At 31.4% G+C, this 24,456-nt stretch overlaps 1 protein-coding gene across 1 annotated transcript; it reads left to right on the top strand.

Annotated features, from left to right (window-relative positions):
• Positions 1 to 19,882: 19,882 nt before the first annotated feature.
• On the top strand, positions 19,883 to 23,460 carry LOC127738676 (insulinoma-associated protein 1a-like). The gene has a single exon (XM_052250004.1). It carries the CDS (start codon positions 20,318 to 20,320, stop codon positions 21,644 to 21,646), a length of 1,329 nt encoding a protein of 442 aa, XP_052105964.1. The 5' UTR covers positions 19,883 to 20,317; the 3' UTR covers positions 21,647 to 23,460.
• The last annotated feature ends 996 nt before the right edge of the window (positions 23,461 to 24,456 follow it).

Consider the following 24,456-nt stretch of genomic DNA (forward strand, 5'->3'; position numbering starts at 1 on the left):
GACCTAAATGGACAGAAAAAGAATAGTCAAATTCAATCAAGTCATTTTTGCAAAAGGAATTGGAACCTGAATTTTAGCAAAATTATGAAATTTTATGATCCGAAAAGTTTAAGTTTCATAACTAGTGGAGTGATAAGCTAACCTTTGGCGAATTTTTCTTATTACTATTTAAAAATTGAATAACGAGATTTGATATCAAGCATTGTCCAATTCACACGAGTTTTTAAACCTATTTCTCTTATGGTAACATTCTCTGTGTTTAAAGAAAAGTCCATGACTCGTGAAACTAGTCTTTTGCTCATTCCAGTGTCACGTCATGTTCCGGCGTCAAACTTTAACATCAGACAATTTAAAACTTTTTGTGGCCTTTCAGAATGTAATAAAATTTGACAATAAGCTGTTGTCTCGCCTTTTTGTAATTTTGATAATATGATACAAATATTGAATCCAAATGTGAATATTAAACATGTAAACTATACAAAAAATTCAAAGTCAATGAACCATGACTTAGGGTGCAGGACCAAATAACCATAAAAATGAGAAATGCCAATGCTTATAAACTTGCTTACCAAATACTATTGTCAGAGTGATTTCCTTACATTAACCTAAACATAAACTTTAACTTGTAAACAATTTTAAAGTTTCAGTCAATGATCCTTGATGAGGGGGTGGGGCCATATAATCTTCATGGAAAAGAGACTTGCAGATTAAAATACAACTGCAAACCAAATATCATTGACTTAACATTGGTGTTTCCTCTTAAACTGATCTAATCACAAACTCAGATTTTGTTTGCTACATTGATTTGTCTTCTTAATTGATTTATGAGATTTGAACATCGGTAAACTGCAGTTGCATTAAGTTACTATTTCATTTACTTATCACCCGTAAGAAGAAAACGCATAAAGATCAGTCTGAACAGCATAAAAGGTAAAGCTATTGTGTTTGATCTGCCCGGCAACCTTCATCAAGGAATATAAACCAGATAAAGATTTTTTTAATATAAAAAAAAAAAGAAATTATACAACAAATGCATCAAAATCTTATTCAAAGTTAAAGGATAAATGAAAGCTCTAAGGGCACCTAAGTTACTTTTTCACGGAAACAGAATTTTCTAAAATGACCAAAATCGATAGACTTTTATTAAGTTCCATGGATCATTTTAGCAAATTGTTTAGGAGATTACACAGAAAACAATGTCCACAGACGGACACTGACGACGCAAAGTAGCACCACTCAATTATATAAACGCAAAAGGTCGTAGACTTAGAATAATCCTTTAATTATTATTTTTGAGTTTTGAGGGCTTCAAATATAATGAGTTTGTAAATGGAAGGGATACTGAAAATTTTTTGAAAAAAACGTGTTTTTGCTAATGATAATTAAAATTCCGACAATAGTCAAAAGTAAAGAAAGAGAAAAAACTCATACAAAGATATCAGGCTCATAATTTGATATGCTAGACGCGCGTTACGTCTACATAGGACTGACTAGTGGTGCTGGTATCAAAACTTAAAGCTAAATCAAATGCAAAGTTTAACAGCATTAAAAACCGAAAATTCCAAAAAGTTGTGCCAAATACGGCTATAGCAATCTATGACTGGGAGAGAGAAAAACCTCAGTGATTCGAATGATTCGATATTTGATAAATAGTAAATTTACAGAAAATGAACATATCAATGTTATTACATGTCAACACAAGAGTTCTGACTACTATGGTGTTAATACCCTTGGGGACGAAACGTTCACACACATTGGCATCGACCCAGTGGTTGTAAAAATTCATACAAGGCTTATCATTTGGTACGCCAGACGAGCGTTTTGTCTACAAAGTTGAAGAGCATTGAATAATGAAAATTCCGAAAATGTGTGCAAAATACGGCTAAGGAAATCAATGAGGGGTTGGAAAAACCTTAGTGTTTCGAATAATTCATCATTTATGAACAGTAATATTACGGAAAATGAACATACCAATGATAGTTCCTGTCACCACAAAAATGCTGACTAATAGACTGCTAATATAATCTGAGACGAAACATCCACCAGCAGGGCATCGACCCAATGTGGGTGAAGACTCATAATTGATTCTAGGTTAATAGTTTGTTTCCGTAACGGTTTACATAGTAATGATGGTGTTCGTAAAATGGTTGTGGGAACATAGCCATTAGAAATACAAATATCTTGAATGAGCTCTTGAATATGAAAGTGAGGAACTTAAATAAAATATCTTTTAAGAGCCTTAGTATATAAATAATGAGATATGGGTATGATTTCCAATGAGTCAACTATCCACCAGAGACCAAAAAGTAAAAACAATCGACTATAGGTATACAGAAACAACATATATCTAGATTTAATAAAGCTTTGCTTATCGCACATTTAAATTGTACCAACATGGTAAACATTTAATTGGGGCAGACTGTAATTACAACGGACAAGATAGAATTCAAAGAAATGAAATTCAAAAATTTTAGTAAGTTTCCATCCAATACCTTTGAAAAAGTACTATAGCATTCGTGAATTACTTTAATCAAACTTTGAGAACGATATAGTATTTTACAATAAATCTATCGAGGAAGTTTATTTCTAGTTTTAAACATGGACTTTGTATCATTTATTAATATGATATTTTTTTCACAGACGGTTATCTACTTAACGCATCTCCTCTTAAACTTTTATATGGTTTTCAGGAAACCTCTCTGCAATTTATTTGTACCTTATGGCAGTATGCAACTTTGAATTTTGAAATGGTCGGTATGAATAATGGTTTTGATATAGAGGGATATTTTTTTTTCGTCTGTCGTTTGTGCTATGTAGTTGCAACTCTTTTAAAAGTATTAACTAGACATCCATGAATTTTTTTGAAAATCTTGAGTAACTAATGAGACCATCAAGTTTTTTTTTTTATATTAAAACCAATTTTTAGTCATATATTAAAAGGGAATAGGCCTAAGCGTGTTTTTTCCGTTATCCCTCCAATCCATATATATATATATATATATATATATATAATTCGTCTCAAATTTAGTCCAACAATGTTAGATCTTCAAATTTTTGTTCTTCCCTCAGCGGGATTTGAACCCTTGCTTCTGTGACATCGTGGCAACACCGCCTACACCGTATACCGCTCGACCACCTAGGCTACATAAAATATAGCTTCGCTTTATCTAGGGTTGTAACAAAGTACATGATTTATAGTGGCAAGTAGATGGTGTACCTTTCAGATCAGCTATTTTGTCTTTCGTAAAGGATGATAATGTTAATTACCATGCCGCCACATCAAATTTTAATTTCTATTATACACATGACCACCGAAAGCTATATTTTTATGTAGCCTAGGTGGTCGAGTGGTCTAGGGCGCTTGACACGGTGCAGGCGGTGTTGTCACGATGTCACAGAAGCGAGGATTTGTTTTGGATGGGTCATTTATTTTTGTGGACCAAAAGGACAGATTATTTATTTTCTGCACTGTTGAAGCATGATTTTTCATTTTCATTAAAACAAGGGACTGATTATCTATTTTCACAATTATATTTATAATATTTGAAAACATACAATTTTTAAATTCTTAAATAAATAACATAGTCAATTAAGTCAATCAGAATTAATCATCATCCTCTGGAAGTTAATCTTCTGAATTGCTAATTGCATATATTGCATACGTACAAGGTATTAAAGCTGGGCTGTAACTAGCCTCTTTTAAAAGTTGCCAAACATTTTCGCCGAGCGGAGCGAGACAAAAAAAAATCAGCGAAGAGTCTGGTGTTCGCTGAAGGCCCCAAGAAGCTATAGAAAAAATGGCACAAAATCATGCATTATGCGCGTTTCCCAGACCCTTTCTTAAACTGAAACGCAAATTCTGTTTTAATTTTTTGACAATATTCTGGTCTCAAAGCAAAATATATAGATTTAGTGTACTTTTAGGGACAGCATCAAAAGACCAATATGTAGGACAAAGCAAAAAATGTTTCAGTTTGCAGAAAAACCTTTTATGCCTGTCAATTATGATCTTTTTAAAATTAAGTTAAAAGGGGGCTGATTATCATTGATATAACTATGTCAAGTCAGTTTTTATAACACATTTCAATTATAACTTGATGTAGTTCCTAACTGGGATACAATTTAAAGTAGTTTGTAATAGACAAAAGGTCCTTAAATATCATAAAACTCAAGTTTAAAACATAATTACTAAATTACAAATAGAATGCAACACTAAGAGAATAGTCATAAAGAAGGGCAATCAATGAACAAAAGACAAACCCGGGAACAGATAAAACACAAAACATTATAGACAATCAACACTGAAAAATAAAAATAAATGAGAAACATGGATCTCAAAAAACAGGGGCTACGTCAGAGGGTAAACAGAACTTGCTTCTTGCAAGACACTTGCCGTGAAAACAATTTGATATGAAGACAAGCTTTTGTTTTGAAATTTCCAACATTAGGCATTTGCCTCAATGTAGTTACGGCCCTGTAATAAAAGTGAGGTAAATGTTCACGAAACAATATACCTCGAGTGAAATGAAACCCATTTTCAAACATTTCAAATACATTAATATTTATATTATTAAAAGATTTGGGAAGTTTTTCCCGAAAAAAATATGAAAAAAGACGAATTTTGGAAGAATCTGGTGCCATCTCATACTTCAGAATAGCATTTATAAAATGGCTTAAAAGACCTGCCAAGTTATTTTCAATACATTGTAAGTCAGGTTATTTATTTTCAAACTACCACAGAACAAACCATTCATTTTTGTTATTATCAAGGCTGAGTTATTTTTTTTCAAAATCCTCCTGTATAAATGTATATATATGTTGTGTCCTTATTTGTATACTATGCCGACTCTAAATAAAGCTTATTTATTTTATTATAAAGCAAATCTCAAATACATCGTTTGGTGGTGTGCCTAACAGAGGCGGAACGTACAGATTAGGTGACAGATAAAAGGTACTATTGGTATCGGTATCGGATTCGACCCGGAACTTGTTTATTATTGGTAATATTAATTATGTGGAAAACAAAAGGGCCTGGAATGGTGTAATTTTTAATCAACACCATTGTCCTATATAATTATCTATAAAGTTGAATTCTTTGATTCTTTGATTCTTTGATTCTTTGATTCTTCGTTTTTATGTCATGCCGGCTAACAAATTGGACCTCGTTATTTTAGTAGTATAGATATATATAACGTCTAGATATTAGTCAACGATCTTTCTTACGAGGGCGCTGTGTCGTTACGAGAAACGATACATGTACATAATAAATAAATTATATAAACGCCTAAAAAGTGTACAAAACAACACCAATAATAAAAAAAAGGAAACATTAAATGTAATTATCTATACAAATATATATATATATATATTATGTTTGCGGTATACCATCTTTTCCGCAAGTTTATTGTTTTCTGTTTGGTATATTACTAATAAATTAAGATCCATTTTTACATCTGGTGATCTGTTTATTTGGCAATCGCCATGGCAGTCAGCAGGGTTTAAGAACATCCGTTGTTCGACCTGCTAGTCAAATGCGTTTTGTTAAAATATACTTTTTCACTTTTTTGGTCTTTTGGAAAATGTTGTTTGTGCTGTATTTAGACCACTCTACCAAGAAATTTGTTTTGCATGCACACGTATAAAAATTGCGGTTTTTATCCAACGCAATCATAGGTTTGAACGTTGTTTTCAATCTAGACTTGTATATATATATAGTCGTAGGTCAGACATTTGAGAAAATAGAAAAATTAAAAGAAACCTAAAAATTATTTCTTTGAAATATGAAATAAGAGGTTCATAAAATGTAATAGACTCAACGTACTCTTTAATTCATTAGTTTAGACAAACTGACGGATTACAACCGTGCATCCTCTAACCCAGAAGAAGGGTAAAATCGGATCTGCAATATGGGAAACCTTAACATAATAACAATGATTTATTTTTCACTTGCAGGAATTTAATGAATAGTCTAGCGGTTTTTCAAACCCAACTTTGTCTTTGTATGAGACATTATCTATTAGGCAAAATAATATAACTATTGCCCTTCGTGTCTTTTTTGTTTTTTGTTTTCTTAAAAGACTAAGTGGTAAAAGTTATAATTGTACCTTTGTTGTAAAATCATTGTGTCTTTCTTGTATTTTTATGGTTAATATTAATTGGCTTATTTATAGTATAAACCACAAATAACATATTTCATCTATTTTCCTTTTTTCATTGAATTTTCGTACACAAATTTACTTTAGACATTACTGTCTGTCGTGTTAACGACGTGACTACATACAATCCACTAGAAAGGGCAGCGGTCGATATTAGAGTGTAAATGTGACCTTTTTTTCTTGATAAGCAGAATTTACTTTGAGCTTGCTTAATTTGATTTGATAATATTTTATTGCATTAATCAAGCAAAAGGATTGGACACAAGTTAAGAGCTTGCCTTCATTTGAATGTAACTACTCACAGTCAGGAATTTCGTCAGCAGTTGTCTTCGCGGATATGAAACTATCTTAGCGTTAACAAATGAAACGAAAAGCATTTGTAACTCAAGGCCTGCATTTCACAAAAATATCTTGCAACTAAAATTGATTGTAAGTATACTGAATTATTTATGACTTACGATCAATTTTAGTCGTAAGATTTTATTGTGAAACGAGGGCCAGAGCTTAACCTTGTGTGGCATAATTAATAAATTTATGAATTATATAACAGACATATGAATAAAGTTTATATCCAAAGCCTAAGTGGTTTGAAGTTTGAACATATTGGTCAAATGACCGGGCATTTTAAATGAGAGTTCAGACGTCACGCAGAGAAGAATTACAAGTATTGAAAGAGACTGTGTTCATTGATCTTGAAACATAGGAATTTTGTTGTCTTATATAATTTTAATCAAAACAAAACTAATTATATATTGATTTTCTGACAGAAAGGAACGATAGAGGTGACAATATGTCACATACATACACATTGTCAATACGGAAGGTGCTATACTGTATGTGACATCATTCATCCACACTACGGATTCATAGAAATTCAAATTCATCAGATACGTCTACTGACGTCTGGAATTTCTTAAATACTCTTTTAAAATGGCATTGGTATTGCAGAACCTTCGCACACCAAATTCCTTTTCTGGTATTATCCATGATGAAATGATATGATGCATTGTGTTATATGAAATAAGCCAAAATAAAAATAAATTGAGTATAAATATTATATATGTTAAATAACACAATTAATTTTTCATATGAACATAGGATGTTGGAATTTGAGGGAAAAAATTCCGTAACGCTAGGAGTCATATAATTGGAAAAATTGTCAAAAAACTGATAGGCGGCAAATAAAATCGATCTCGATAAAGAAGTCTTTTACTATTTGATATTACGAGTAGATAATGAACTGAAACATAAACGATCTTTACGAAACTAAGAAAATGTACATGCATATAATATAAAATTAAGAAGATGTGGTATAATTGCCAATGAGACAACTCTCCACCAGAGATCAAATGACATAGAAATTAACAACTATAGGTCACCGTACGGCCTTCAACAATGAGCAAAACCCACACCGCATAGTCACCTAATAAAGGCCCCGAAATGACAAATGTACAACAATTCAAACGAGAAAACTAACGGACTGATTTATGTAAATAACAATGAACGAAACAAAAATATGATAAACAGCAACAAACGACAACCACCGAATTACAGGTTCCTGACTTGGGACAGGCACATACAGAATGTGGCGGGGTTAAATATGTTAGCCCAACCCTCCCATAACCTGGGATAGTGGTGTAACAGTACAACATATAAACAAACTATAAAAATCAGTTGAAAAGGGCTTAACTCATCAGATCGATACAAAGCAGAAAAACAAGTAACAAAAACACAGACTGGACGTGGCAGGGTATATATACATCACTACATCAATAAAGTACAGATCTGAGAGTACTCGCAGTTCATATACTAGCATCTAAACTTTCATCTTTTCATTCCCTTCTGAGACTGTCGAAATAAATGCACTATCTATGTTGTCTTTCTTTTAAAGATGAAGGAATAGGACAAGAAAGGTCTGAAGGTTAAACTATGTCATAAAACACTTAAAACTCATTATTTATATAATCTTATATTTTTCTGTTAACTATTTTTTTTTAAATGTCATTATGCATTTTCCGACAGATTTCCTCATAAAACGTATTTTCAGGATCTATTTTCTTCTAGGAAATATTGACCCTTCCTGAACCTGCTCCAAATCTATAACATACGTTTCAAATCATATGTTCTGTACTGTTCGTTTCACTTTTTATAAGTCGTTGCATACTCACGTTGATATTACCAACATCAAATTTACATGACCCTGTGCCTGTCCAATGACAGTACGCTCGTCTGTGATTGTTTTTCATTTGACTTTAATGTTTTTGTCCTTTATTAGAAATTTGGTGTTGATGGCAGGATCTTTGGCATTTTCGGCAATTTGTTCACAACTTTTCTAGACTCGAAGCAATTGAGAAATTGATATACTTTTATAGACATTTCTATGTGTCTATTGTTTTTATTGTTTTATTGTCATCGGCTTGCTGTCTAAAAACGAATACCAGGTACATAACTGTTTATTTATAAAGTTTGGGGTGATATATAAGAAACTTGAGGAAAAAATAGATGTATTTACTAGCCAAGTTACTTTTTTGAATGTTTTCAAACGCCGTGTTGTCATGGAAATACTTTACAATAAAAACAAAAATACATACAGTATTGAACTTTTAAAGCAATAGTTCAAAATAATGGACAATTTAAGATTGAAGCAATATGTGTTGACTGTCTCCTAAAATAAATAAACGGGGTTATAGTTTTACTTTGATAAAACGTTGTGACGGCAGCTTGTTTTGGTAATTGTCGTTTTTTAATAAATTTATTAGAATTATGAATAATTTTAATTTAATAATGCAGTGATAAGGGATTAAACTAAGGTCAAACACCTTATCTATCGTTATGCAAAGTTGGGTAAATTATGAAATAAACTTTTGACATCTTTTCCGATAACAGATTTTTTTTCAACAGCTGACATACATTTTAACAAAATATTCGTCTTGAAACTTGCGCCATTTTCACAATATTTGGTATTTTTGCGTTAAGTAACGAATTGGTTATGCAATCAAGACTAAGGATATTTTGAATAAATAAAATATTTTGAATGAGATTTATCTTCATTAAAAAAATCTAGTCAGTAGGGCAGCTGCTTTTTTATTAGATAAAAATACTTTTTATGTAATTTCTGTTTTCATAACATTTTGCAATTTATATTTAATCATTTTTCATTACAAAAAATTATCTTTTATATTATCAACTTATCATGTGTAGGCTTTGAACTATCTCGATTAATTGACTTAATTTGGTCTTTTTGTTAGATTGCGTTGTGTATGTTTAAATTATGGTTTGGGATTTTATTGTCAAATATTTATTAACAAGCTGTTTTGCAAACAATTGTATCTTTTTTAAATGTTTGATTAAAGAAACGTACAATAGCTTTCTGTTCGTATTTTCTTTGTATTTGGTAATCTATATAATAAAACTTTACGACATTTCATATGTAATTATTAGAGAAATTTCTCCCAAGATACATTTTGCATTGACATTTATTGACCGGCACGGCAGTAAGCTTGAGGCAGCTGGCTTATCAAAAGTCTTGGCGGGCAAAACGAAATAGAGAAGTTTCATGCAGGTGCCATGCGCGTGTCTTATGGATTTTTCAGGATTATAACTCGTGTGCTACCTTAAAGAAATACCGACAGCAGCCGATATAGATTTCCGTAATGAAAGACAAATTTATATTTGTCTTCATTGTGACAGGGGGCAGGTGTGTGTCTGCTTCTGCGCAAAAACAAAAACTAACAAGGAACCTAAAAATAAATGTGAAATTAATATCATAATGAATGTATTGTGTGATTTCGCCATCAGAAATTGTAAATGTATTAAATTAAAATTTCAAAATGATTTTTTTCAAGTAAAAATATCATCTAAAAATATTTTTCAACTTTTTAATGTTTAATGTATGCTTTAATGTGCATTTTTTAAATAGTTTATATGATGAAAACAACATGTTAAGATTTTATACCACATTTTCTAATGTAGATTTTTATTTGATAACATGTATTTGAAAGAAGAACGTTTTCACCATCATTTTGTGAAAAATTACTTAAAGCTCCATATAAATTTTTTAAAACTTATTCATTTGTTAAAAATTGCTTTTGATAATAGAAAAGGAAGGGTATTGGGGACCATCCATGACACAAAGTCAGTACATGCACCTCATAAAACACACAAAAAGCAAAGGAACAGTGCTTTTATTGCTGTTCTTCGTCTCAAAGTCACAGTGAGGCCTTCAACACTTAGCAAAAAAAAATTTCACCTCACTGCAAGTTTAAGACGGACCCTAGCAATTCTTGCAAACATCACACCACAACTGCGATAAGTCTATATATAAAAACACAATCAAACATAATAAAAAAAATACGTTGTTTCTTTTTAAATGCACAGATTGAATAATTATCATTTAGAATATAAAAAATGCAATATTTCGTTGCTCATCTGCATATGTCCCAAATTATAGCAATCTTAAAATGGACACTTGTTCGCTCGGTTATAACTTATATTTGTCAATTCTGCATTTATTAAGCATTACATTCAATATTTTGATATTGATTGACCTTACAGTTATAGACGGGGTAGAACAAAATGTAATCGTAGATTTTAAAGACCTGTTAAGTTTTTACACTACGAAGCGAAAAAAGGGACATTTTTTTATTTTTCAAATAAAACAGTCACTCCTAACCTGCCTCAGGAAACAATACTTTCATACATATTTTATATTGTAGTTTACTGATACTCAGAATAATTGTCTTTTCCCAATAAAAAAAAATCTTATCTTATTTTTTCATTAAAACGATTTTTAAAACAACTATTTGTAAAAACATTTCTTTACATCTAAAATTCAGAATAACTGTATGAAAAATAAAGAAAGATCAATTTTAATTCAAAAAGATCAAAAACAGTCCAGTTAGAAATTGAATAATCATGAATAAATAATATAAACCGCATGTTTAAGTTTAAAGTCTTTTCATGTCGAACTTAATAAAATCGTATACAGCAGGTGACACGCGAGCGGCACACGTCTTTCATGAAAATAAATGTCCTTTTATGACCTTTTTTTATTTAAATTCACTGCATAGCTTTTGTTTTCTACTTTTTGACAGAATTATGGGAATTATAGCAGGTAAATAGACCCTACAACAAATACAAAATGTTAACCAATTATATTGGTTTCTATTGTGCTTCACATTCACGCGCGCGACAAACGGTACATACTTTCGTACACCTGTCTTTTTTGGACAAATCGATCATAGAAACCGCCTGTCGCACGCGCCTGCAATATTGTTGAGCAGGTGAAAAGTAGAAATATAATAAAATTTCATAATCCTTTCTGCCTTTAAACCTACAGTAACGACGATTTGAAGTATTTTGTTCATCTGTTCCGCTTCTTTAAAAGATCACTGAACTTTTCAAATATTGATGAAATTAAACGATCGTAAAGAGATGAAGCGATTAGTCCGTAATGGTGTAAATAAAGTGAACTTTAAAAAGGTCATATTTTAAAACCAGTGTAAAATTATAAATCCATATTTTCATTCGAACATTGTCTCAATGACTAACAATTTAATTAGCGTATTTGTCGGCGATTTCAACATTATTCCAGTTAATATAAAATATTGCTTTCAAATTGATAGAAAACTGTTAAATTGGATTGTTATCGTAACGATCATTTCTACGCCAATGGAATTTTCACAAAACTATTTAGTCAACCATAAACACGACTTTCAAAAAATGTCAAATTAAAGATTTTTGATGAATAATGATTTAAGTTTCATTATTACTAACGCGCATGTCTTTGTTATTTTTGAAATTATTTAAGAGAAATTACTCAACTCTCTGGAAACTCAGCATTGTTTCGAACTTTCTTCGTCTGTTCGCGCGGCTGCACGTGCATTGTGTCGTCTGCGATATTGATCATAACTCTACTCTACATCGTTGCTATCTCGCTGCTTCTCCACTGAAATTATTTCCGTTCGTTAGATTAATCTATGCATCTGTCATTTAATAAAACACTTCTGTAGATTCTATACCAACAAGTGACAGTCGGACGGTTATTAATTTTGCCAATACCAAGTAATATGCGATAATTTGTATAAAATGTTTGGTAACAACGGGAATAAACCGAACTACCGCTGAGCTTCTCAAAGGAACCAAACGCGTGATTCCAGCTTCAAGTTTCCGTTTAATCTTCTAAAGTGTGAATTTCTGCCGGCATTCTTCTGTTTTGAAGAGATTTTTGGAGTATCATATAAGTTTCAATTTGGAGTCGTGACAAAGGCTTCATCCAAACGAGTGATTCAGTTATCAGGAGAGAATAAGACAACACGCTGTTAAAGAACAATACCGCCATCATTCGTGTTTAAATGCAATAAGTGACGGTCTTTAATGGCTATAATTGACGCTCAATAGATGACTGATTTTTTATACAGATATCGGAAAATATTCAAATGTCATGTTCTGTTATTACAAACTAATCAGAATATAAAACATCTAAAAAATCAAAATATTGAAATTATTGACATTTGCAAAAGGACAAGCAATACATTGGAAAATGTTTGAGCGTAAAGTTTGAAATCAGATAGAAAATTAAATACCAACACTAATAAATGCCAGTACTCTCATTAATATTTAAACATGGAAATAATCTAACTGTTTGTATTCAAGCTGAGTAAATTGTTGTTTTTCAACATATTCTACCGCGTGTTTTATGGTAAATGATGAATCAATTAGAGTTTTAAAACTGATCATCAGAGAGTTCATATTAATAAAACTTAATTCCCGTCTCCATTTCAAAGTTAGTTTGATGTTTGTATTAATTTCATAAATTTTCAACATATATCATAAATGACAAAGCAAATCCGAGTCTGAACATCTGTTTGTTTGAGCATTAGTCTAAAAGAAAGTAAGCCACAAGGCATAACCAGGGTAACTTTGAAAAAGTAAAGGGGAAATTAAAGAAAGCATTTGTAGTAATTCAAAGCAACATGCTTCAAAAATAAATTATTGCCAAATCATTTAAACTTTCAATGGAATATTTATAATATAAATGATTGCTATCAATCTATGTCCTAGATGCCTTTTCTTTGATAACCGATAGCGGTTCAATGCATATTAAACCGAAAAAGAAGGTGAAAATTTTGTTGAAGGCAAGAATGCTTGGTTCATTTTAAAAATAAAATAAAACAACAGCTTATGTTCCAATCCCACTGAAAGACCAATACAAATTTTCAAGTGCAAAAATGCAGTTCTAACACTTTGTGCTATAATTTAAGCCTTAAATAGGCATTTTATACTAAAAATAATACTTGTACATAAAAAATAAGCTTGAAAAAATCCAATATTGAGAAAATTTCCAACTGTCCAAAAGTTGACATTTAATTTAAATGCTATTTTTTTGTGTAATTTCTTTTTGCTTCAGCTTTTTTCTGATTTAATGTATGGTTAAATATAAAAATATAAAGATTGATTGATTGATTGTTGTTTGCTTGCTTAACGTCCAGTGGCAAATTTTTTATGTACACTCAGGACGATTACAAGTTATCAATCAATACAATAGGTAAAGGTTTTGCCATGTATATGTCGACTGGATGAAGTGTAAGAAATTTGAATTGCCGCTGAAAAATTAGGGTATGTTAGACCTTGCAACAGGTCTACTAAGAACAACTGATAGGGTTATTGCAACGGTTCTTTAGAGTGCAGAGAGCCTGGCACTCTCTATACGAGGCGTCGAATTCAACGTTATATTTCGATTGGACGTTGCTGCGTATTTATACATCCCGTACAACCAAACCGGCGCCCCACTTTCAGGGGCGAATCCAGGATTTATGAAAGGGGGTCGGTAATTGCATAGAACTGAAGGAATACTGTCGATCGTAGCAAGCAAATCCTAAAAAATATTTGGATGATTTTATGCAAAGAAATTATATATTACGCTCTCTATGCCCCCTCTCGAATCCGCCACTGACTTCTGCAAAGGTTTTACTGTTGGACTGGAGGAGGCGAAAAGATCGGGAGTAGATAGAAAATAGTATTCGGATCATATCATACATGCTTAAGCATAGAAAAGGATACATTAAAGTTGACAGCCAGTGAAAGTGTTGAAAGCAATAAGCGATATTTATTTGATAATCTTGAAAATAGACACTTGACAAATATTTTTACAATTAGAACAATCACACCATCTTGATGGTTTTATTTGCGATTTCCATCTCTAAATACTGGTTTAAATAATATAAACAAACTATACGGTAAAATTATTGGCACGCGACAAACTCATTAAAACCATGTCTTTGTACCCGGATAAAAAACCACAAATACAATTACATTAGTAATCAGTGATGCGAATGTATGTTCAATGAGCCGTTGGTGTGACCATATCTATGTGTTCATTTAACGGCTTAATGATAAATTGATACGATCTTCACAGATGTCCCGCCTTTAATTTGAAATTTAACCTGAAATGACAGAACATTCATTGCATTAGAACGTTAGAAAGCATGCTACATAAATTATGTCAAAATCAATTTGAAATTTGTTTTAATCACGTTTATTTTGATTCTTTAATTTTGGAATTCGTTCCTTACCAAAAAGACTTAATATATAACTTAAGTATAACTTAATTGTCACCATCTTTTAGACGGATCTGATCATCAAACTCTGCTTTTGAATGTTCGATATCCAATTGAATAGTCAATATGGTAACTGTTACTGAAGTATGATACACGGTGTAAAAATCAAAAAGAAATTTATCGAAACATTAAGAAAAATATCATCCCAGCAAGAACCCGATTGCTACTAAAATTTAGAGAAATGAACTAAATGTAAAAAAAAAGCAGTTCAGAAAAAAGGATAAGGCATATTACACGCAACTTATTGAAGAGAATTGTTTAACATCATCTTCTAAAAATAGTTTAATGAACGAGTTTAGTGAAACGCACATTATCATCATCATCATCCTAATCTCTGTCGTTCTTTCTTCATCCCCTTCCCTTTTTCCCGAGTTTATAGTTTAGTAATATTTATGTTGTTCATATTATATAATGCATGCTCACATTTAATTTGTATTGTAATGTATATTGTATTGTTGAGACGACTTCATAAGTATATTTTACTTGTATCTGATCCTTTTTGCTTTGAGCAAATAAAATATGTTTAAACAAAAACTAAAAGTGAAAAGGAAACAAATAAATCACACTGTGTGAAATATTGCATTTGGTTTAAAACTTCAAGATAAGTTTTGAGGATGAATCGGGCTTAAATTAGAGTTTTCATTTTTCGTCTTGTTTGTTTTTATTTCTTTTTCTGTGTGTGTGTGTGTGTGTGTGTGTTTAATTAACTGTCAATCGGGTTACTTCCAGCTATTGTTTGACAACTTTGACATAATACAACCTAAACATCAAAACCGTACAGGCATACCGGTATTAAGCTTAACTTTTGTATTTTGGCATTGGAATTATATATTTACATATAGTACGGTTACAAGATAAACATCGAACTTGTTTCCCTTTTTTATATAAAACTGAAATATTAAAGTAAATTTTAATTTTTTTTCAGTATTGTTATGCTTACAAATAAAAACAGAAAAAAAAAACATTAAGTTTTGATAAAACGAAAAAATGACAAAACATGACACATGACAAAGGACATTTTTCATCTGATAACGATTTTTAACGATATGAACATTTGTGTAAACCATGTTTATTTGTCTTATCCAGCTTTTATCAGCATGCATAATCACAGTCTATCATTTATAAACTACTTTCTTTGGTAACATCTGCATTCCGGTAAAATACAATGGAATCTCCTGTCAACCAGTGACTTCACGTCTGAGTCCCGCATCACTATGTATGGCAACACATGTTTCCAGTATTATTTTGTTATGTAAATTCGTAATATGTTATGAGGGTGCCATGTTGCCAGACTTTCATTGTTCTTGTTATAAAATACCTAATAACAAACATTAAAAAGATACCCTATACCTGCAATGATCGATTTATATAATCTTATTGAAACATTCGTTTATGGGATCAATTCAAGGATAATTCATATTCCAATTTGAAAAAAAAAGTTGCACGCAATAGTCTTGTGTAAAACAAAATCCATGCACCTGCTGATGGGTGCATATTAAAAATTGTCCATTGTTGAATGTCAGTGCAAAATTTTGACCACAACATTTTTAATAAATGAAGTCATTTTATTACCTCAAAATATGATTAAAAATTGATATTGTCGTTAAGTTTTTGTCATGCCACGGTGTCGGCTGTAAGAGAATGTTTGAAATTGTTCTATAGTTACCATTTTTACGGTCTTCAGAATTTAGTTTTCATTTTACAAAATAAACACCTCAGAGATTATTTCCATATATTACTGTAATGGCCGATTAATTTGGATTTTGGTTTCGAGGGTATTTTTCTGAGGAAATCTACAATATCGGATTCAGGAAGAGGCCCGCTAACCTATAAATTATGACGAAGCGAAAATTGTTCCGACTCAAATCAAAATAGAAACGAATTTAACTTCCTTTTTATCGAAAAAGATTCCCCCTTTTCATAATCCTGGGTCCGTATTATGTTGCATGATATTTCATGAAAATGTAATCAGATATTTCACCGCATACCTGTATTCTGTTCTACAGGTGATGGTTATTAAATTTTATATTTCTGATATTTCTGAATGATTAAATAGTATTGATCGCAATAAGTACGGCTGCCATATGTTGTCTTCTCTCTCCCGCTGCACAGTCATTCAACAGATGTTTGTATACCTGTAAAGCACTTTTAATAATCTGTGTATCAACAATATTTTATTATTATTATGTCAATAAATTTATCTTCTTTAAATACCGTTACTTTCAGTTAGAAAAGCACTCGAAGAAAACTACAGTAAATATTTCTCAGGTAATACTGTAAACATTACCGTTAAGAATTGTATGGGACATTGTTCGTACGAACATAATGAATAGCTTTTGTGTGTCGTACTACTGTCGTTCTCCCGCCACGCGCACACATTCACGGTCGTGGGAACATCTGCCGTGCGCTACCCTTTGTCGGTATGGTCAGATGGGCTAATAGTTGCTTTGTGAAAATAACTACACCGTTATAAACAACGGTCACTAGACAACACCTGACCTTTTGTAACCTTAAAATTGAAATAATTTTTCTTTCTTTCTTTTTTTTCTAAATTTGGTCTGGAAATATTTTAATCAATACATTCTTCATGTTGAATAGAAAATTAGATACAGTTGAAAGCTGAATTAATTCTGAAAAAAAATTAATCTTTCAGATTCCTCTGTGTATTCATAAAAATTGCTGTCGCCAGAAAGCAAACAGTTATTATGTCAAATACAACGTTTATTTCGCAGAAAATGATTTAAGTAATTAAAAATGATAAATGAGATGAAAGCTTATCACGCAATTCCATTCATTTCATTAGGAATTGATTAAGAGACTTGCAGGAAAATGGACATCGTAAATAGCTATAATGAATTGGTTGTAAGTTGTGTAAAACGCCTCATTGAAGTTGGAGATAATGTAGATAGGCATTACATTCTGACGATAAAAGTACATAAACGGCAAAACCCCGAGGACAGTCGAGATCAAATACAGTAATTGTTTTAACAGAAATGTTAGAATATTCATCAGCAATATGAATGATGTTAGGAAACAGTCCGTTCCACGCACTGATTATATACTTCTGTGTCATATTCTGAAACTTTTTCAGCTTTGTGACGAAATGGGTGCAAATTGATGAATTCGGTATTTCTATTTGGTCCATTTTGTTTCTGAAATTTGGGACCTTTACCTTACTTAAAATTTTAATGAATGTAGTGGTGTACGAATAATCATTAGAACAAAATGAAACCTATGTAAAAAATTATTAAAGAATTAACGTCACAAATTATAGCAAATATTTGTACAATAAGACGAACAAGAAACTGAAAAAACAAGAAAAAGAAAAAAGAAAAAAAAATGAAAAAGAAAACAAACAAACAATAAATGTGAATCACGGAATTCAGTATAATTGCATGGCTTAACTGTTGCTCAAATTTTAGGTCATATTTTTACAATTGTACAAGCCATTTAAGGTGCGAAATGGTACAAATATGTATAATTTAAGAATTGCAGTTATTAAAACTTTTTGATGATGGTCCAATAACCATCATTCGTATTCAACGAAACATTCTTAAGGATGGTGTACATCCCCCCTTTTTTTCCAACACACACATTCTTACATGCACGCGTTTATATGCACACCTTAGATCAAATTTTAAAATGTTTGCACTCTAAAATCATAAACTTTTAAATAACCTTTTGGGCACATATTTACAATCTATAAGAGGGCGATAGCAATTGTTTTCTAAATATGGAATAGCAGGTTACGTCTCAAGGGTAGTTGGTATGACATACTTCGGGAGAGATGAGAAGAAAGTGTAAGTAAACACAAAAAATAAGTATTTCTATCATGAACGACAACAGTACAAGTCCCTGTCCAACGTGTTTCATTTAGGAATAGTTTCTTCTTCTTTTTTTTTTTGGCTTTCCAGTCTATAGGTTCCGCGCGTTTTTAACAACAGTATAGTTCATAACTTGAAAAAAACTTTAATATGTATTTACATCGAACTTTTAAATTATATTTTTTAGCAATATTTACTGTAACTTTTGTAAATTACCTCAAAAAGTTACATTTATAAGTTGTTAATCGAATTCGTTTTTTTTTTCTTACATTGTAAGAAACTATACAAAAAGATTTTTCCGAAGATTTTGATACTATTTCAACATTTAGCATAATTTTATGTTTTACTACAGCTAATTCTCGCTTATATGGATAATTCCAGTAAAGTTATGTTGTTTATTATCAATAAAGATCAATAAAAACATCGCTACAATTTGCAAAATAATTATAACATTGTTTAGTTTCTTTACATAATACAAAACATTGCAAATTATTTTCTGATATTCACAGAGACTTTCTGAAGCTATGCTATTATTTCATATTTCTAAATTAATAGCATCGGTATATTGGCACGCTCAATGGTCTTTGACAAAGAAATTAGAATAACCAACTTCTAAAGACTATCGATTTTCAAAATCCAAAATTACAAGGATAAATTTATAGTTCAGATAAGTTTAATCACAAAGAAATGCGTGTGAAAGTTGTATCGTGTGTTGGCAGCTGTATGCAAATTAGCACGTGCAAAACCTTTTCTAGTAAAGCACGCGCATTTTTTAATTCCTTAAATTTAAGTTAATGAAGCAAAATATTTTAAAAATTATGTGTTCGTCGAAACAAAGGCAGGTGTTGTATTTTTTCACTCTATCTTTGGTAACACAATTTCATTTTATGATGATTGGATACTAACATGTTAAGAAAAATGCAAATGAAAATTGATAGAAATAAAGGAAAATTGAAGGACAAGTCCTTGAAAAAGACACTAAAAAAAAAAATCACTTTTGGAAATTATCATTTTTAATCACTGTAAGTATGGAAAGAGTCAATCTTATGTAACTTTTCTATAAACGGCTTAAATTATTGTTATTAGATACATTCTAGTTAAATAATTAAATAAGTTATAAGTTTTATTTCAATTTTTATACCTTATAGTTACAAAATTATTTATAAAAAAATATTTTTGAATTTGTTTCTCACGAGATTCGGAATTTCATGTAAAAATATTCAACTGCACGGCCATATATGGATTTCCAATACAAGATGCTGCCGATTTTCCTGCTAACAAAGAATTCTACCTGAGAATACCGATACGATAATTAAACAAAGATCGACAGTTGTGGGAAACTCAAATAACGTTACTTAAAAGTCATAGCCATAGATTGTTTGCCAATGCGAACAAAGGAGTTGAGAAGATACTAGTGGGCGGAGTTAGCCACACGACCAAAATGAATATTCAAAAGCAAATCGTGTGCCGTTTTCTAGCGTTCCTATATAAACTAAAATTAAATGAAAAAAAGTTGGATTTGGTCAAAAATTAAGGCGCCAAAGAAAGCGTTTGAAAATTTTGTGCTATGAACATTCATGAAACAAAAGACTTGCATAATTAATACAAAAGATATTGACCAAATTCCGACTTTCGTTACCTTTCGTCAGTGCAAATGTAAATAATAATTATCTTTTAGCGTTCACCAATAGTGCCTTATCTTGTTTAAAATCTTAGTAAAATGCCGAGGAATTTTCTTGTGAAAAGAACTAAACATTCTAACACCGTCTCATACAGGGAACGGAGCAATTCTGGCGAAGACACCATTCAAGATGCGCCAGTTTATGAAACTTCAAACACAACAGAGTTGGAGAATGTGAAAACAAACTATGGATCACCTGACTCTGGATATTCCGTTAGTCCCCTCAATTTGGTAATGGTATCAAAGGATGCGGAAAACAACAACTGTGAAGTAAGCAACAACAATAAAACATCGGAATGTCTGACTTTCACACCAACAAAGTCACCATTAACTGTAAGTACTAGTTCTTATCCATCACCGTTTTATTATTCAACATTTGACCGGCTAAGTGTTTCATCAAACATTTCACCATCTTATTCACCGAAGGGTTCACCATCACAGAGTAGTCCTAATAAGAGGAGGGGACAATCTGATAATAATGAAATTAAACCAAAGTCAATAAAAAAGCCAAAAGCTGCACGAAAAATAAACTTTGATGAAGATAAGTCTTCTCCCGTTTCTGGCTGTATAATCAAAGATCTTTCCGACTGTGATGAAGGCAAAGTTGTGTATGGGGACATTGATAGTACTTATAATTACGTAGAAGTAACACCCGAGGCTAGGGCAGCCATAGAGAAGATCGAAAATAAAATTGGTGAATATATTTGCCGCCTTTGTAAAGAACATTATGAAGATGCATTCAAGTTAGCGCAGCATCGATGCCCGCGTATTGTTCATGTCGAATATAGATGTCCAGAATGCGACAAAGTGTTTAGCTGCCCAGCAAACCTAGCCTCACATAGACGTTGGCATAAACCAAGGCAGACCATTTCAAATAAACAATCTGTTCCATCAAGAATTTTACCAGCAAATATTAATTTAAATCAACTTGGGACTTTGGACAATTCGAAACCTTTGAACTTAAACAAACGAATTTTATCAGTGACAGCCGGTGATCTCAGACACTCGCCCTCGGATGAAGGCCAGTATTCATGCGAAACTTGCGGAAAAACGTTCAGACGTCAGGCATACTTGCGAAAACACGTGCTCAATCATGCAAATGACCAACAAACGACGAGAGCATATGAAGAACCACAGAACAATAACATTTCGAACAAGAACGGCTGTGATGTTTGTCAGATTCCAACTAACTTAACAGCAGATAAGACTATAAAAGTACAAAACAATGACGTGTATAAGTGTAAATATTGTGCAAGTTCATTTTTTAGTTCCCCAGGATTGACAAGACACATAAATAAATGTCACCCAACAGAAAATCCTCAGGTTATTTTACTACAGATTCCGCCCTCTGTAAGTCGTCCATGTTAAAATCTTATGTATTGTATATGTTATTATAATGTATATCATGTGCCTTTCATAAATATATATAGTTTTTAAAACCCTTTACTAACTTTTTTTGGTAGAAGTATTGAAAAACATCAAGAATGATCAATGAAGTTCAAGTTAGTGCCTTTAGAAGTATAAATACATTTAGAGAGAAGTTCTTTCATTTATTTTCATGGATAAGACACGCGTGAATTATGTTGAGTTGTTATAAGTTTTATTAAGTATTCTTATTTTTACATGATTTATTTTTATATTTTTTTTTTATTTGATTTGCTATCATTCAATAGATTTTATTTATTGCTGTTTAAACCGACTAAAGTATTTAGATAATTATTTTATATTTTATTAAGTATTTTACTTTTTATATTTAATGCGCTATTATCGTTATTTAAGCAATCTATTGTTGATAGTATTTTAAGTCGATTTGTGCAATACCCTGAGTGCAATATAGATGATATATTTATAATTTATTGTATTTGATTTTTTTATAGTTTGTGCAATATCCATTTCGTGCAACATCCATTTCGTGCAATATCCATTTCATGCAATATTTATTTCGTGCAATTAATACTGTGTGTCAGGCCAATCAGGTGCAATATTGATATTGGATGATTTATTGTTTTTAAAGTACCGTAAACTATTAAAGAAAAGTGACGGATTGTTTGATTTTTCTATTGGAATTCACTTGAGCAAATCAAATCTTTGTTTCATTCAGTTAATTTGATAACTATTATTGATGAATACCTTTATCGGGTCATTAATATACCTTTTAGATTGCTTTTAATTTTCATTTGGTCAGAACAAACAAAACTATCGTTTCATCTTACAAACCAATCTAAAACACTTCAGTTTATTTTCAAAGCGCAATACAATTTTTTGTTACAATATGTACTATACCAAAGTGAAGGAATTCAGTCAATTTTATTTTTTTATTACATTATGTTTTGATGTTGTTATTCATTATTTATAAACAGGCCGGACACGTGCAATAAAATAACTGTCCTAAAACTTTAATGTGCACATTATAGCACACGTAATGTATGGTCGGAGTTATGTGCAATTTTGTAATTTATTCATTTTTATATTGTTATTTATTATTTATAAACTGGCCGGACATGTGCAATAAAATAACTGTCCTAAAACGTTATGATGCGTATTGTAGCACTATTAACATATGAGTTGTGTGCAATTTTTTATTTTATCTATTTTTTATCTCATTTTGTATCGTTATCTATTGTTTATAACAGGCCGGACATGTGCAATACAAAAACTGTCCTAAAACGTTGATTTGTGCATTGCAGCAAAAGAAACGTATGGTCGGAATTGTGCAATTTTTTTGTTTTATTTATTTATTTTTATGTTGTTAATATTTATTCATTAACAGGTCAGACAAGTGCAATATTAAGATTACTGTCCTTAAACATCAATCTGAAATGTTTTCAATTGTCGATTTGGCTGGACAATTGTCCCCCCAAAAACGAACAAAATATTTCATCAAGCTTTTTGTTGGTAGTTAGTTTAGTTATGTTATGGTTTAGTTGGTCAAAGACCTCTCTTATTTTGCTCGATTTTATTTTTTAATTTGTTAACATTTTGTTTGCTTCTTAAGGGAAAAAAGAATTACTATTTAATTTTTTAATCAAAAATTGAGAAAAAGATAACATTTCGATGCAAGATATGATGGTCTTCATATACTCACATTGTTGCCTTTTATAGTTATTACGTTCGTAAGCCTTATAAATAACATTTGCATTGTGTGTTTTATTAGTTTTTTCAATAAAGATTTGTGCGTGAAATGTTGTGACATCTGTTTATCCCCATACCGTTTCTCAAGCTGTTATTGTATACCGTTATCCCATCGACAAGCACGATAAAGTCATCGCTGTGTTTATTTACATGACAATGACAACTTTTCACAGATGAGTAACTATTTTTACACATGTAGTATATTATACCACAGACAGGTGAGCCTTTTGGCGGGATGAAATAACGGTAATGCAGATGTTTTCCACTCAGGTAACTACGAAATTACCGTAAATTGATATTTTATCATTTGAACAATTAACTATCATTTACAAAAAAGCGCCATAAATGTCACGTGGTCCATCACACGTACAAATAATGATGATTTTATAGTACTATTCGTTCCCTTTGATGTGAATTGGGTTTATAATGATTAACAACATAATCAACAACGAAGCTTTTAAAAGTAGAAAATCCATATTACGTAAAATATACAATTTAAACTTGAAAGTTGTCTGCTTAAGGTAAAAGTTCTAGAGTCAGGTTATTAAACTTTCATGCAGATCTTGCACTGGAGTAACAGATTTGTGCACTTACGTTGGCAACATATTGACAAGAATCGATACTTCACGCACACACACCTGCCTGGTTGTCGTCCTAATTTGGTTTAATCTCATATCTCATTTATGACAAAATGACTTTGAGGTGTTGTTCTTTTCTTCTTCCTTTTCTTTACTACAAAAAAAGTTTGCATCACATGCAACGCGAACTCTAAGGGGACGACCATTTGATATTCTGGGGGGGGGGGGGGGGGGGGGGGCAGGAGGATTTTGAAAATAAATAACTCAGCCTTGATAATCACAAAAATAAATGGTTTGTTCTGTGGTAGTTTGAAAATAAATTACCTGACTTGCAATGTATTGAAAATAAATAACTCAGCAGGTCTAATCGAAAGTATGAGATGGCACCAGATTCTTCATAAATTCATCTTTTTTCCAAAAAAAAATCGGGAAACACTTCCCACATCTTTTAATAATAAAAGTATAAAT

The sequence above is a fragment of the Mytilus californianus genome, unplaced genomic scaffold (genome assembly GCF_021869535.1).
Source record: "Mytilus californianus isolate M0D057914Y unplaced genomic scaffold, xbMytCali1.0.p SCAF_4, whole genome shotgun sequence".
NCBI lineage: Eukaryota > Metazoa > Mollusca > Bivalvia > Mytilida > Mytilidae > Mytilus > Mytilus californianus.